Genomic DNA, 12,432 nt, shown 5'->3' with positions numbered 1-12,432 from the left:
CTGTCAGCTGGGAAGGAGAAGAATAATTCCTTTAACACATCATTTTAAAAAAGCACAGTTATCAATTGTAATGTTTTTTGTACTCTGTGATGTAAAGGGAAGTGTATTATTTTGGAAGCGTACTTGCAGAAACTGCATAAAGATTAGATAAAAGACAGTGAAATTGTTCTGTTTCAAAGAAAGGGAAATTGTGAACATTGTACAAAGAATGTGGATCTGTACCTCTACATACTACAGTTGTCAGAATTTGGAATTGAAATATTTGCAGGCTCTTTGTTTCCTGCCACTCAAAATTTTTCCCAAATTAGACTTTCATTATATTTTTTCTCTTGAAGATGTGCTATTTAACTTATCCTTTTTTAGACCTATATTTAAGCAACATAGGAACATATGGCAGTTACTTTCCTATTTAAACTGTACAAATTTTTCCTTATGCACACTGTCTTTTTGCTCTTTTTCACTGTTGTCTGTGTACATCAGGACAGACCTAGCCTTCTTGAGCAAAGACACTTGGTTAAAAAGAAGATAAATAGGCGGCAAAAGCAGCCATCCACCATTCCCTGCCACGTGCACAAAGAATCAAAGTGGATAGTGTATGGTTAACTGTTCAGCTCTGTATGTAGTAAAATGGTTTGTGAGAGGGTACATCTCAGTGGGGAAAGAACTGCCTTTACCTTGCTAGGAAGTGGCTCATGGAAAGTTTTAGTAACATGTATATGTAACTGTGTGTTATGATAGTGTTTGCATTAAACTTGATTGTGACAATCTTCCCTGCATTGTGGGCATTTTCAGGACATGCTCAGTGACAATATAATGTACTTGTTAATATGTAGGGGGCTGGTATCTTCAACTGGCAGATCTCGTGAAGACAGTTGGTTAAAATCGCTATTTGTTCGCAAAGTCGATCCAAGGAAAGATGCTCACTCCAACCTTCTAGCCAAAAGAGAGACCAGCAGTCTGTATAAACTACAGAGTGAGTGATATTTTTATATTTAACATTACCATTTTTTTTCCTGCTTTTCTCACATAATGTTGTTGTTTCAGTTCACAATGTAAAACCAGAATGTCTAGACGCCTACAACAAGCTTTGGTAAGTGTGTGTATTATGTTTTCACATTTTAGACATGTTGATTCGATCACAAGCTGTTCTGAAAATTGGCAAATACCATAATTATTAGGAGGGGAGGTTGAAAAATTCTGCTTTTACTTTCAGGGTATGGTGTTAAAGAGATCATACTATTCTTGGAGAGAGATGGCAAAAGATACATTACTCTGTTTACCCCCTGCCTTCCCTCTTGGAGGTGTTGTTTTGCTAAGCTGCGATTTAGGATGATGCCTTTTGTGAAAACATTGCTGACATTTGTTGGAACAGCGCTCCCCCTTCCCTTAGTTGTCTTACAATTGCTGGTCACTGAGGGTAGATCCTGATATGCTAGCAGGTCCCACTCCAGCTGCCGTGTAGGAATGTGTTGAGGGTGGTTATTATCTGCATACAGGAAAGGAAGGGGGAGATCTCTGGTAAGTAAAACTACATGTCAGTATTAAATTCAAGTATAACTTTAAGGAGGTTTTATAAAGCCAGAAGTTGACTTTCAGCTCATCTATATCGTTCTACAAAAGTAATGTTACTGAGATCTACTCTGAAAGAACTATGCAAATCGTTGGGTAGGATCTTTGCAATGGGGTGATATCCTCCAAAGGGAGCAGTACTGTTACAGGTTTTCCCGAAAGTTACAGTTTTATAAAATGTATGAATTAGTAACATTTTAAATTTACTACTTTAAGGATGAAATTGCAGAAATATTAGTCCTGTTCTGCCTACATAATCAGTCCTCTGGAGCCAGAATAACTGCCTTTTCAAGAACTGTATGTTTACATTTGGAAATGTAGTGAGCCTCACACGTTTCAAAACAGCGGTGCTTTCTCGCTGACAGTGATCATCTTGTCAGTTAAATAAAGCATTCTTAGCATAATGATACCCTGCTGCAACCAATTTTTTTTTTAAGTGTGGTGTGAGAACACTAGCTGGGCTGGATGGTGGGGAAGCAAGTTCACAACTCCTGGTTTATGTCCTCGACTCCATTACTACTTGACTGTACAGCCATGAGTAGATCATCTAACATCTCTGTGCCTTCATGTGTCCAGCTTTGAAATGGGGCTAGATAAGCCAAAACTGTTTTCCTTGCCATACAAACATAGAAATCCACTAGAATAACATTCAATCATAAGGTATTTTTAGCTTTTTTGTTTAAAAAAAAAAAATACATAGAGAAGCACAATTAGCATTCAACCGGCTTCCTGTTTAAAAGCTTAATATAAAAACGTCCAGTTACACAAGACAGGGAACCACTTCTCTGTGTTATCTCATGAGCTACCTGAATGTTGAGTGAAAGCAGAGGCTTTTATTTTCAAGAAAAAAAACAATAGCAAAGAAAGAAACTGCTGACGGCAAACAGATGAAGTACGTGTGGTTAGATTTATTCTTTCCAAACCCAAGCAAATTTAAGTATTCCAGGGAAGGAGAAAGTTTAAGAATGGAGTCATAAAAAACACTAAGCCTCTCTGAACTTCCCTCCTTCCTCTCCCTAAATTAAAGATGAACAGGTTAATTCCTTATTCTGTATCAAATCAGAATAAGGATTAGTCATCATGTATTAATAAAGAAATAATATAATGAGGACAATTATGAGAGTACTTCATGAGTCACTGTGGTTAAGAACCCCTTCTGAAGAATTAGGAACAGTTATTTTTAAAAAGTAAAAAGATAGTGTTCATAAGGTATTTTGTGGGCGGGTTTTTTTTTTTTCTATAGTTTGCAACAAAATATATTTTAGGGTTATTGTAATAATTTAACATTCCTGTTTAAAGCTGCCTTTCTAGGATCTCATTATGCTTTGCAAAATGAAGTGATGGTGAAACATCCTTGAAAACACCCTTGGAGAGTCATTCTATCATATTATTTACGCTATGTAGTGAGAAGTCTTGAGGTACAAATTGGTAATGAGATTTGGTCAAGGTTGTCTAGAAAGTCAGTGGCAGAATCAAGAGGAAAACTCCTATCTAATGACTCTCAGCCCAAGACCAGCCTACTTCTTATTATTTGATATTGTGCAGAGACTCACTGCCTATGAGCCAAACTGAGTAAGACGGGTAATTATTCAGGGAAAAATATTAAAAGGCAAAGTTCAACTGGACTAATTGACTTATTCATCCAAGTACAGTGCAATGCAAGCTGTCTTAATGGAGTCAGCAATCAGTAAAACTTAATTTCCTAATGCTAATGTAGGCCACTTTTAAAGTTTGAAAAAATGTTAGAAATACTGGAAATAGAAATTTTGTGTTGGATGTATTTTTAAGGCAGTTTCACTGTATGCTTTAATGAGTAAGTTGCCTCAAACTAAGAGCACTTCCTGAAATGGAGAAAGCAATAAGGCCGCATACTATGAATTACAGTTATCATTGGATCTGTGAAAATACTTGGTTTTATTCATTCAGCTCAGCAGAATTAATAGCATTGTAACTGGTACAGAAGTCTGTCCTTTCCTACTTTTGTGTGTTCTACCTCCCTTGACAAAGAAAAGCTTTTCGGAAAGCAAATCACCCATGTAGTTAGGCTGCATTTTCTGTAAGTGAGACAGCCTGATATTTATTTTCCTAATGTGTTGGATAACCTTTTAGGTGAAAGACATAATTTATTGCATCGAAAGAATTCTACCGTGCTGTGTATTTGTCATACAGTCTAAGAAATGGTAACACTTACCTTAATTTTTCATAGTGTTGTAGCTATCTTTCCCCTGTGTAGCAGATTTTTGTATTTCAGCTTTCTCTTCTGAAAAATAGAGCTTGTGAATTTTCATACCATAATGATAAACGTGTGGTCATTTGTTATAGTAGCCTCCCTGAAGGAAATGCAACATAGTGTCTGTATTCCTTGTTTTCAAGTCAAGAGGTGCTGCCAAAGATTCATGAAGAAAAACACTACCCATGTGCACTGGTGGGGACTTGGAACACGTGGTACGGAGAGCAAGATCAGGCTGGTAGGAGATAGAAGTACAACAGAATGTAAAACCATACAAGTGAAACGTGTGCTTGGCAGGTTTCTTCTCTTTAAATCGTCTGTTGACAGTAAACCTTTAGCAATGTATACAGTGAGGGTGTGTGTGCATCACTTACCAGTAGTCATATTAACATTTACAGTGCTTGCTTTTTGTCTTGTTGAGTTTGACAGTAAAGCATTAATTCCTAAAATTTGTGCTATTGTTAATATGCTTTCATGTTTTCCAGGTGATAGATTAACAGTTTTGGGAAATCCTTGTAAAACATAGTCCTGTAATATTTTGTGGGCACAGATCATGTTCCTGAATATTTAGGGTAAAGGCAAAGGTTTACAATAACAGAGTTTATCTTGCATTGGCCAGTATAAAAGCTTTACTCAGATTTTCATACTCTAATTGCTGTATGATAATGAAATGCAAATCATTCACACCATCTGAAAAAATGATTGCATTGTAAACTCAACAGTAAGCTAGGCCTTTGCTGGAGGAAAGTAAAAATATTTCTGTTCATGTTCGTATAAGGATACTGCCTAACTATGCAGATTGAAAATATATTGGAACTAGAAATTACTGAAGAGCTGCTACAGAGGTAACTACAAAGAGTCTAGTGTAGAAAGAAAAGCTGAAAATTTTCCCAGACTCTGGGAAATTGAAGGAACGGGAAGCCACGAATACAGAGTGGTGTACTGATATTTATTATGTAGTTTGTTATGTAGCTCCATTGTTAGAGCTATGCTAGTATCAATGTCATTGCTTCATTATTGAAAAATGTACTCATGTACACATTAATTTTTCCTGCATTCACAGCATATTGCAATATTGACACTGAACAAATGAGAAGAAATAACAGTAGATAAACCAAACAATGTCTGAGAAGCAGTTCTAAAAGTATAAGGGAAATTGGGGAAAGAACACAATCGAAATGAGACTATCTTAGTCAAGTCTCATTCCTTGCTTTTGTAGCGTATTAACACAGACTGTATCTGTAATTGCATCCATAGCCTGCCTTGAAAATGTTATTGCAACAGTTCTGGCAGTGTAATAAAGCAGATTATGGGGTTTTGACTTGTTCAGTACTTGTGCCCAGGCTGTGTTAATATTAGATGGATATATCAACTTTGCCCTGGGGATAAGACAGCAGAAGCAGACGCAGTGGACGAATCTGCAATCATAGTGAAGTGCCTTACATTAGTGTCCAGTTCACTGTCCTGGAAAAGGCACAGGACTGCTTTAGAGGAGAGAAAATAGCTTTTGTGACTCTTTGAGGTGAAATGTTGTTGCCTTGCTATATTAAGTGCTTGTAAATAAATCTTGTTATGATTTATTAAAGAGATTTATTATGGTTTATTAAAGAGAGACTGCTTTGAAAAAACTCAGATGTAGATACCCGTTCTGAAATTGTTTTTGTGGGGAAAATCCTAGCAAATGTAACAATTCTAGCATGTTCAGATATCTTCTGCTTTTTTTAATGTAATGTTTATCTTAAAAATAACATTTGCATCATTTTTCATGTCCTATAGAAAGTGTGTTGCTTTTTGTGCTTGAGTAATTTACTGAACTAAAAAGTCTACCCCTCTATTGCTGTCAGATGAAATGGATATAAAATACATTTTTGGAATGAAGTCATCCTTTTAAATTGAATCTCAGTTTCAACTACAGTTATGTAAAGTCATCACATCTTAGTAGCATGGCAACAAAAAGTCCTTTCAGAAATTCCCCTGTTATCTTCAGAGTATATTGCAAAATTTTCCAAGAGAACCCTTTTCAAAAAGCAGATAATTCCATTATTCTTTAAATGCTCAAATGTGTAGTGCTTTCTTTAATGAAAATTTATTTTTAAACCTATTACCTGATTTCTATTTTTGTATAATTCTGTAGTATGAAGAATATTTTATACTATGATGTTCCATAACATTTAGCACTGGTCTGTGACATCCCTAATAAGCTTCCTTTTTTCTGTTTCAGTTCATCTGTGGAGATATGAGGGAGGCTATCCAGCTCTCAATGAGGTCATGAGTAAACTCCGTCAAAATAAGGTAAAATGCATTGATTTTGTTAGAATTGGTTATTTTAGTCAGAAGAGTACAACGAATAGTCTGAGCAAAAAAATGCATGTTTGGATACTCGCTTTTACTTCAGTATCTCATCACTTCCTGTACAAACTTAGAAACCTCTTTAGAAAAGGATTTGTTCTCATATTCAGAAATACTGAGGTTTTATACCTGAATGCTTTATGAAACACTTAAATTTTGTGCTGTGTAAACATACCGCTTGAAATTTTCAAATACGCCAGAGGAATTTAGATGCCTTGACAATTTAAAGGATTTCAATGTCCCAAAACCCCAAGGTAGCGTTAAAAAAAAAAATCTAAGCCACCATATGGTATACTGTTTTTTGTTGTTGAAACATAATGCACTATTTAACAGTGATCATACTGTTTTTTAGGAATTCACAGAGTTTCGCAAAGAAAGAGGTAACATGCTTCTCTCACGCAAGAACCAATTATTGTTGGAGTTTAGTTTCTGGAATGAACCGGTTCCCCGAGAGGGGCCTAATATTTATGAACTGAGATCCTATCAACTTAGAGTAAGTTTAATTTTTTTTTTTATTATTTTTTAAGCTCTATGTTGCCTTAAAATGTTCAAAGCATGTCTATACAGTGTAGATGGAAAACAGACCTCATCTTAAAAATCTGGTTCTTATCAAAGCTGGTGTCTGAGTCATTGTTGCTCTCAAAGTGTGGGGTCCAAAATGAAGGCAGGCTGCAACAAGATACTAGTATCTGCAGGGCTGAAAACCCCGTGTTTTCATTTGAAGGAAATTTCAAGCAAATGACTAGGGAGTGATAGAGTAAGTAAACAGAGTAATTATAGATTATTATAATACACTTATCACTCGAAGGAAGTGATTGTGTTAATACATAGTGTTTTCCATACGTAAATGTTGTGAAAACTGTCCAAGTATTCTAACTTTCTTTAAACTATATTTCTAACAGTTTGTTTTGTTTTCATAGCCTGGAACAATGATTGAGTGGGGAAATTACTGGTAAGTGTTGCTTCAGCACTTGCCTTCTCCTATTTGAGAGATGTATGTTAAAAATCACAAAGTGGAGGTGGCGGAATGGTACCAAAGCATTTCAGTCACCCGGTTAATAGCCTGATTCTGTACTTACGCAACTTGTAAGATAGTTCTTTCAGCCTTAATTTATCCTCTGAGGAAAGAAGGAGGAATTCTGAGTGCAGACAACATTGTGGGCTCTGTGGTTTGGCTTTTCTTCACATAACCCTTTTAGTTTGCTGCAATATAGCAGAAACCATTTATTTTCAGCAGAAAACACGGCATAGTGAAGGGTGGTGATCTCCTTGAGACTATGTTGATCTTTTACAATTTTCACAAGATAACTAGAAGCTGACTTACTTTTAGTTTAAATGGGCTAAATCTTGGCTTTTTTAACCTTTAAAAGTCAAGTTGCTTCTTAAGCTATTGAGCAGCACACTTGTATTTTAATATACAGGTTAAAAGCATTTGAGACAGTCTTCCAGTTTCTTTCAGTGTACGTTCACTGTCCTTGCAATTCTAATGGTTGATAGTTAAGCAATTCGGACTATTTTCAATTATTTATATTCAATTACAGTAATTTGAATAAAGTAAATTGAATTTAGAATTTTTATAAAGTAGGCATATCTATAGTGGTAGCCAATCTGTTTTAGAAGATGCAACAGATTTATAGTTAAGAGAAATATTGATCTTATTTACACAGCAAGTCATGGAGTATTGCATAGGACAGATGCATAGCAAAGGTCTATGTAAATAAAAAAAGTTGTATTCCACTACCACAAAATCTGTGGTAAATGAGTATGGCAAAGATGATATGACTGAAACTCAAGGATTTTGTTTTAGAAGAACCTGCTATAAAAATGGCCTGCCACTTTACACTGTTCCAGCAGTTACCCTTATACCGAGTCTAACGCTGAAGAATGATTGATGCATAGTCTAATGAAACTGTAGGCCTGCACTTTTGACTCATTCTAACAAGATGTATAGGTATATTTTAATTACTCAGTGCTGAAAATCAGTATATTGCAGATTTTTTTCTTATTTTTAATTACTAAAGTGTACTACAAATGCTGTTTAACATTTTGGTTTCCTTTCGACTCTGTTTTCCTTTCAAGTATCACTTATTTCCTACCCAGATCCGATGTTTTTAATGACTGCTTTTCTCTTCTGTAGGGCTCGTGCAATTCGTTTTCGACAGGATAGTAATGAAGCAGTTGGAGGATTTTTCTCACAAATTGGACAGCTGTATATGGTTCATCACCTTTGGGGTAAATTTACGTTCTCTGCTTTTTTCTCACCAAATCAGCCCCTAACAGACTGTTGACTTTGCCCAGGAGACAAGGTTTTTACAAAAGGCAAAGAAGTGTCTTAAAAGGGGTTTTTTTGTTTTATATCAACAGTGTTGATTTTCTTAATTTTTCTGTAGGTAACTTTATCCTTCAAAACAGGCAAACAGAAGTGAACATTTCATGTTTTGTTTTGTTTCCCTCAACAGTTTCTCATGGCCCTTTCCTATTACGGACTACTTGTTTGCTTTCAATAACATAGGCATGACAAGCCATGTCCTGCCATCTGTTTTCTCCATCCCATTCATGCTGAAGTCAGGTTTTTACAGATTAGTTGCAAGCATCACATATACCACACCTACAAAAAGGAAACTCAAGTATTTATTTGCATTACTACATCATGGTGTTTTGGCTTTCCCTGTGTGTTAGTCTCCACAAATGCTTAGCTGCTTTTCACATGTTAGGATTGTGTCAACTTGAAGAAACTCATTGTCTAATATTTATTTTAGAAAATATGCAGTATTATCTTCATATCTCAACAGTTCAGAATATTATATTCCAGCATTAGAAATCTGACACCACTCATGTAGAACTGTACTCTGTTGCATTATTTGTCTTACCTGTGTCTAAGACATTCTCTTTCTTCCCCAGTTCCTTCTGTTTGTGTTGGTTTGAGAGCTTTTCCTTTTTCTGGAGAAGAACTTCTGACTTTTCTCCTTCCCAGTGTTTGCAGCCTCTTAATTACGCACTAGAATACTTTTAAGGGAGCTATTCATGTGTAGAAGGAAAAGGAGTTACTTCTAAGCTTTATGCTTGTTGTTTTCCCTCACCAGCTTACAAAGATCTCCAAACCAGAGAAGATATAAGAAACGCTGCATGGCATAAACCTGGCTGGGATGAACTAGTCTATTACACAGGTAACCTATTAACTTCACTGGAATGCTGGAGGTAGACTTCTGTGCCTGACATGATTTTTGTTCATCAGTATATTGCACAATGATACAAAGTTTTGCATCTCTCGGGGGTGTTTGTGTGTCTTTGTGTCAGTTTTTCTACTGTAAGGGAAAGGAGGGACGTTTCACTAGCTGTAAAGTGAATTTTGCAGTTGATCGTAGAAACTTGGAAAAGTTGCCTAATTACTAAAAATTGCTACATTAATAGTAAATTTTTGTACAAGCACCTCTTCCGTAGAACAAATTTGTATAAACAGATTTGTGTCCAAAAATTTAGGGAGCCAATAGTGAAATTTATCTTTATATTAAATTATTACCTCTAATATTTCATTAAATATGGGAACCTTGTTAAATACATTCCTCTGAAAAGGGAATTTAGACTTTGGAACCAGAAGCCAGGAGGTCTTTGAGATTAAAGATAGCTTTCATAACAGAACTCACCAAAGTATGCTAAGTGTGTCAGATTTTGGTTCCATAAGGTACATTTCAAAGGAAGTATACCAGAAAATGTAAGATAACTTTCAATATGGTGGAAAGGAATATAAATATTTGTCTTCAAAGGCACAGACAGATTATTTTAAAAAATCACTTGTTCTCCAAACTACTATGCTTCATTTACAAGGATGTTGGTGGTTACTGATGACTTGGCATGCACTAGCTAGGAGAATAATTTGAAGATAATAATATCTGTTCAAACTGAGTGTGCAGAACTGTTAATGATCTCTGTTAGTGAAATTAAACCCTGTCTCAATTTTTTTCAGTGCCCCTTATTCAGGAAATGGAGTCCAGAATCATGATACCATTGAAGATTTCTCCGCTTCAGTAAAGTCACTGATTTACTTGTGCCTACATAGATAAAATGACAAGTATTTGTCTTAAATTAATTTATGGTATACATTGTATATCATAGTCTGAAATATAAAAGTACTGTATTGAGCTTATAAAAGAGACCTCTTTTCTTCAGAACTTAATGACCTTTTACCCTTAGGATTGTACCAGGAAAAAAAGACATATAGGATGGCAATTAAAAGATTGGTTAATTGAAAAAGTACAAAGACATACATGAGTTCCTCTGTGAGACAGCTCCTCAGGTTAAGTATGGCATGCAGTATTTAGTATCTTCTGCTACATAGACAATGCCCAGTGTTCAGTGACAGCAACAGAATGAAGCATTACAGTTGCTGTGGCCTTTGTGTAGCATTATAATGACTGCACATTTTAAAAACAAACATGGGAGTTCTGAAATTAGAAGCTCTGAAGCCCTCAGGCAGCTCTGAAATATACCTAAGTGTTCTAGCAGGCCTGAAATCAGTAAGTAGCTCTAAATTTACAAATAGGCAGTCATTAATTGAGGATAATACTGTTTGTCAGGTGATAGCTTATGAACAGAGAGTAGAGCATTCTGTTTTGCAAGGACTCTGAAGCCTGTTGAAACTAGTCGCACGTTTGTGTAGATACCTACGCCTAAAATTAGTTTTGTGAAGTATAACCTACAGCTTTCAGAGAGAGACTGACAAGACATGGTTGTCTGAACATTCTGCTGGGTATCAAGTTCAGTTAAATACATTTATCTCTACAAATAACCTGGAAGTCTAGGAAAAGGGGTTTAATTTATTAAGCAGTCATGACTTCAGACATATGCTTGGTCGGGTGTTTCACTAACTGTACAGTAGGTACTTATGAATTGATGTGTGAAACTGGCGCATGTTGAGTCAATAGGATTGGCATAAAGCAGTGTACCATTATGTCCAGTTCTATTTTGGTTTCACTTTTAGACTAGAATGTATCAACACTTTTGGTGTCTGCAATGATGTGAACATCCTGTAAGTGAAAATAATATTCTCTCTTTAAAGTGGCTACAAGAATCAGTGTAACATACAGAATGTACAAATCAGTTACTGAATGTCCAGTTTGTACATTTCAACAAGTTTTCAGGAAGAACATATCGGTCAATAAAATCCTTTTAATTTTCACATTTTACTGGCACCTTATATGTATTGCTCCACCTGTGTTTTCTCTCATCTTGCAGTGTTTACTATGGAAAATTTGAATAATTGCATAGAATATTTCAGCTTAGTTAGCCAATATCACTTCTGTGTGTCAGGGACAGCATTTCCCAGTATTCTGCTCTCCCTCTCCAAAATGAATTTACAGTATCTCCATTACATCTCATTTTGCTAAGTGTTCTAGAGATCTTAAGTGCTGTGGTGATAAATGCAAAATACTTTTCCTTTCAATTTTTCTCCACAAATTATGCTTAATTTTTCAGGTCTGATTTCTTCTTTTCATGTGAAATACACTGCACTCTTGCCTTTGCTTGAATTTCATCTTGAACAAAGTCAATATTTGATCTGATTCTTGTCTGTTTTCATGTTTTCCTCTGTTGTCAATTGATTATGGGATTTTACTGAGTAAAATTCTGTACTATATTAGCTTTAAGTTCTCAGCTTGGCTTACTCAGTGGGCCAAGTACAGCATTTCAGCTCTTCCTTCTTGTAAATCAGTCATGAACAGTACTATCATCTGGGGCTGTCATTTTTCCAGAGTTTTGCAACTACTGTTTAGCTGCAAAAGGGAAAAAAAGGATGACAATATCAGCTTCCAGTCCTTGTTATTTCTCCCTGTATCCTCCCATGTTTCTTGTCCCTAGAGAATTGTCCTTGTAACTTCCCCCTCATAACCAGCAATCTCAGTCAGAAGCAAAAGGCAAAAAACATTTTTGGTGTTACAGGATTTTGTGGGTTCTGATGCGATCTGTGTTTCTTACCTTCAGCCGGGAGCACTAGGACTCAAATTCAGTCAGGCAGAGCTCTTGTTGTTTAAGGACCATGAAGTTTTGCATGAATAAGAAATCTAAGAAATAACTGGATGTTGTGTGGGGTGACATCATATGGCACAAGTCTCTTCAGTCTTTATATGCTATCTGAATTCCCACTAGTGTTGCTGTAATGTATTATGAATGTGCCTCCTGTCATTCTGAGCTTCAAACTTGTGCTCTGGCTGTCATCAGAGAGAGATTAGTTTCTGTTATTTTAGTTACAGATAACTATGTAAACTTGCTGAACCTAACATAGTAGGTAA

The 12,432-nt window shown here is 35.8% G+C and overlaps 1 protein-coding gene across 1 annotated transcript; it reads left to right on the top strand.

Moving 5' to 3' along the window:
* The first annotated feature begins 813 nt into the window (after positions 1 to 813).
* GBAS (glioblastoma amplified sequence) lies at positions 814 to 10,625 on the top strand. Its single transcript, XM_009699708.1, has 10 exons — positions 814 to 973; positions 1,045 to 1,090; positions 3,943 to 4,037; positions 6,021 to 6,091; positions 6,501 to 6,641; positions 7,069 to 7,100; positions 8,286 to 8,380; positions 9,232 to 9,315; positions 10,113 to 10,399; positions 10,435 to 10,625. Exons 1-9 carry the CDS (start codon positions 814 to 816, stop codon positions 10,175 to 10,177), a joined length of 789 nt encoding a protein of 262 aa, XP_009698010.1. The 3' UTR covers positions 10,178 to 10,399; positions 10,435 to 10,625.
* The last annotated feature ends 1,807 nt before the right edge of the window (positions 10,626 to 12,432 follow it).

The sequence above is a fragment of the Cariama cristata genome, unplaced genomic scaffold (genome assembly GCF_000690535.1).
Source record: "Cariama cristata isolate BGI_N322 unplaced genomic scaffold, ASM69053v1 scaffold41940, whole genome shotgun sequence".
In the NCBI taxonomy this organism is placed as follows: domain Eukaryota; kingdom Metazoa; phylum Chordata; class Aves; order Cariamiformes; family Cariamidae; genus Cariama; species Cariama cristata.
Note: the sequence above shows the minus strand (reverse complement) of the source record. Positions and strands in the feature narration are given on the sequence as shown.

What these genes read in the sequence shown, in the direction of transcription:
- GBAS (XM_009699708.1), top strand. Translation starts at nt 814, where the DNA reads ATGTACTTGTTAATATGTAGGGGGCTGGTATCTTCAACTGGCAGATCT. An exon ending in TGAGATCCTATCAACTTAGA is followed by an intron (nt 6,642 to 7,068) that starts GTAAGTTTAATT and finishes TTGTTTTCATAG; the next exon opens with CCTGGAACAATGATTGAGTG. An exon ending in ATTGAGTGGGGAAATTACTG is followed by an intron (nt 7,101 to 8,285) that starts GTAAGTGTTGCT and finishes TCTCTTCTGTAG; the next exon opens with GGCTCGTGCAATTCGTTTTC.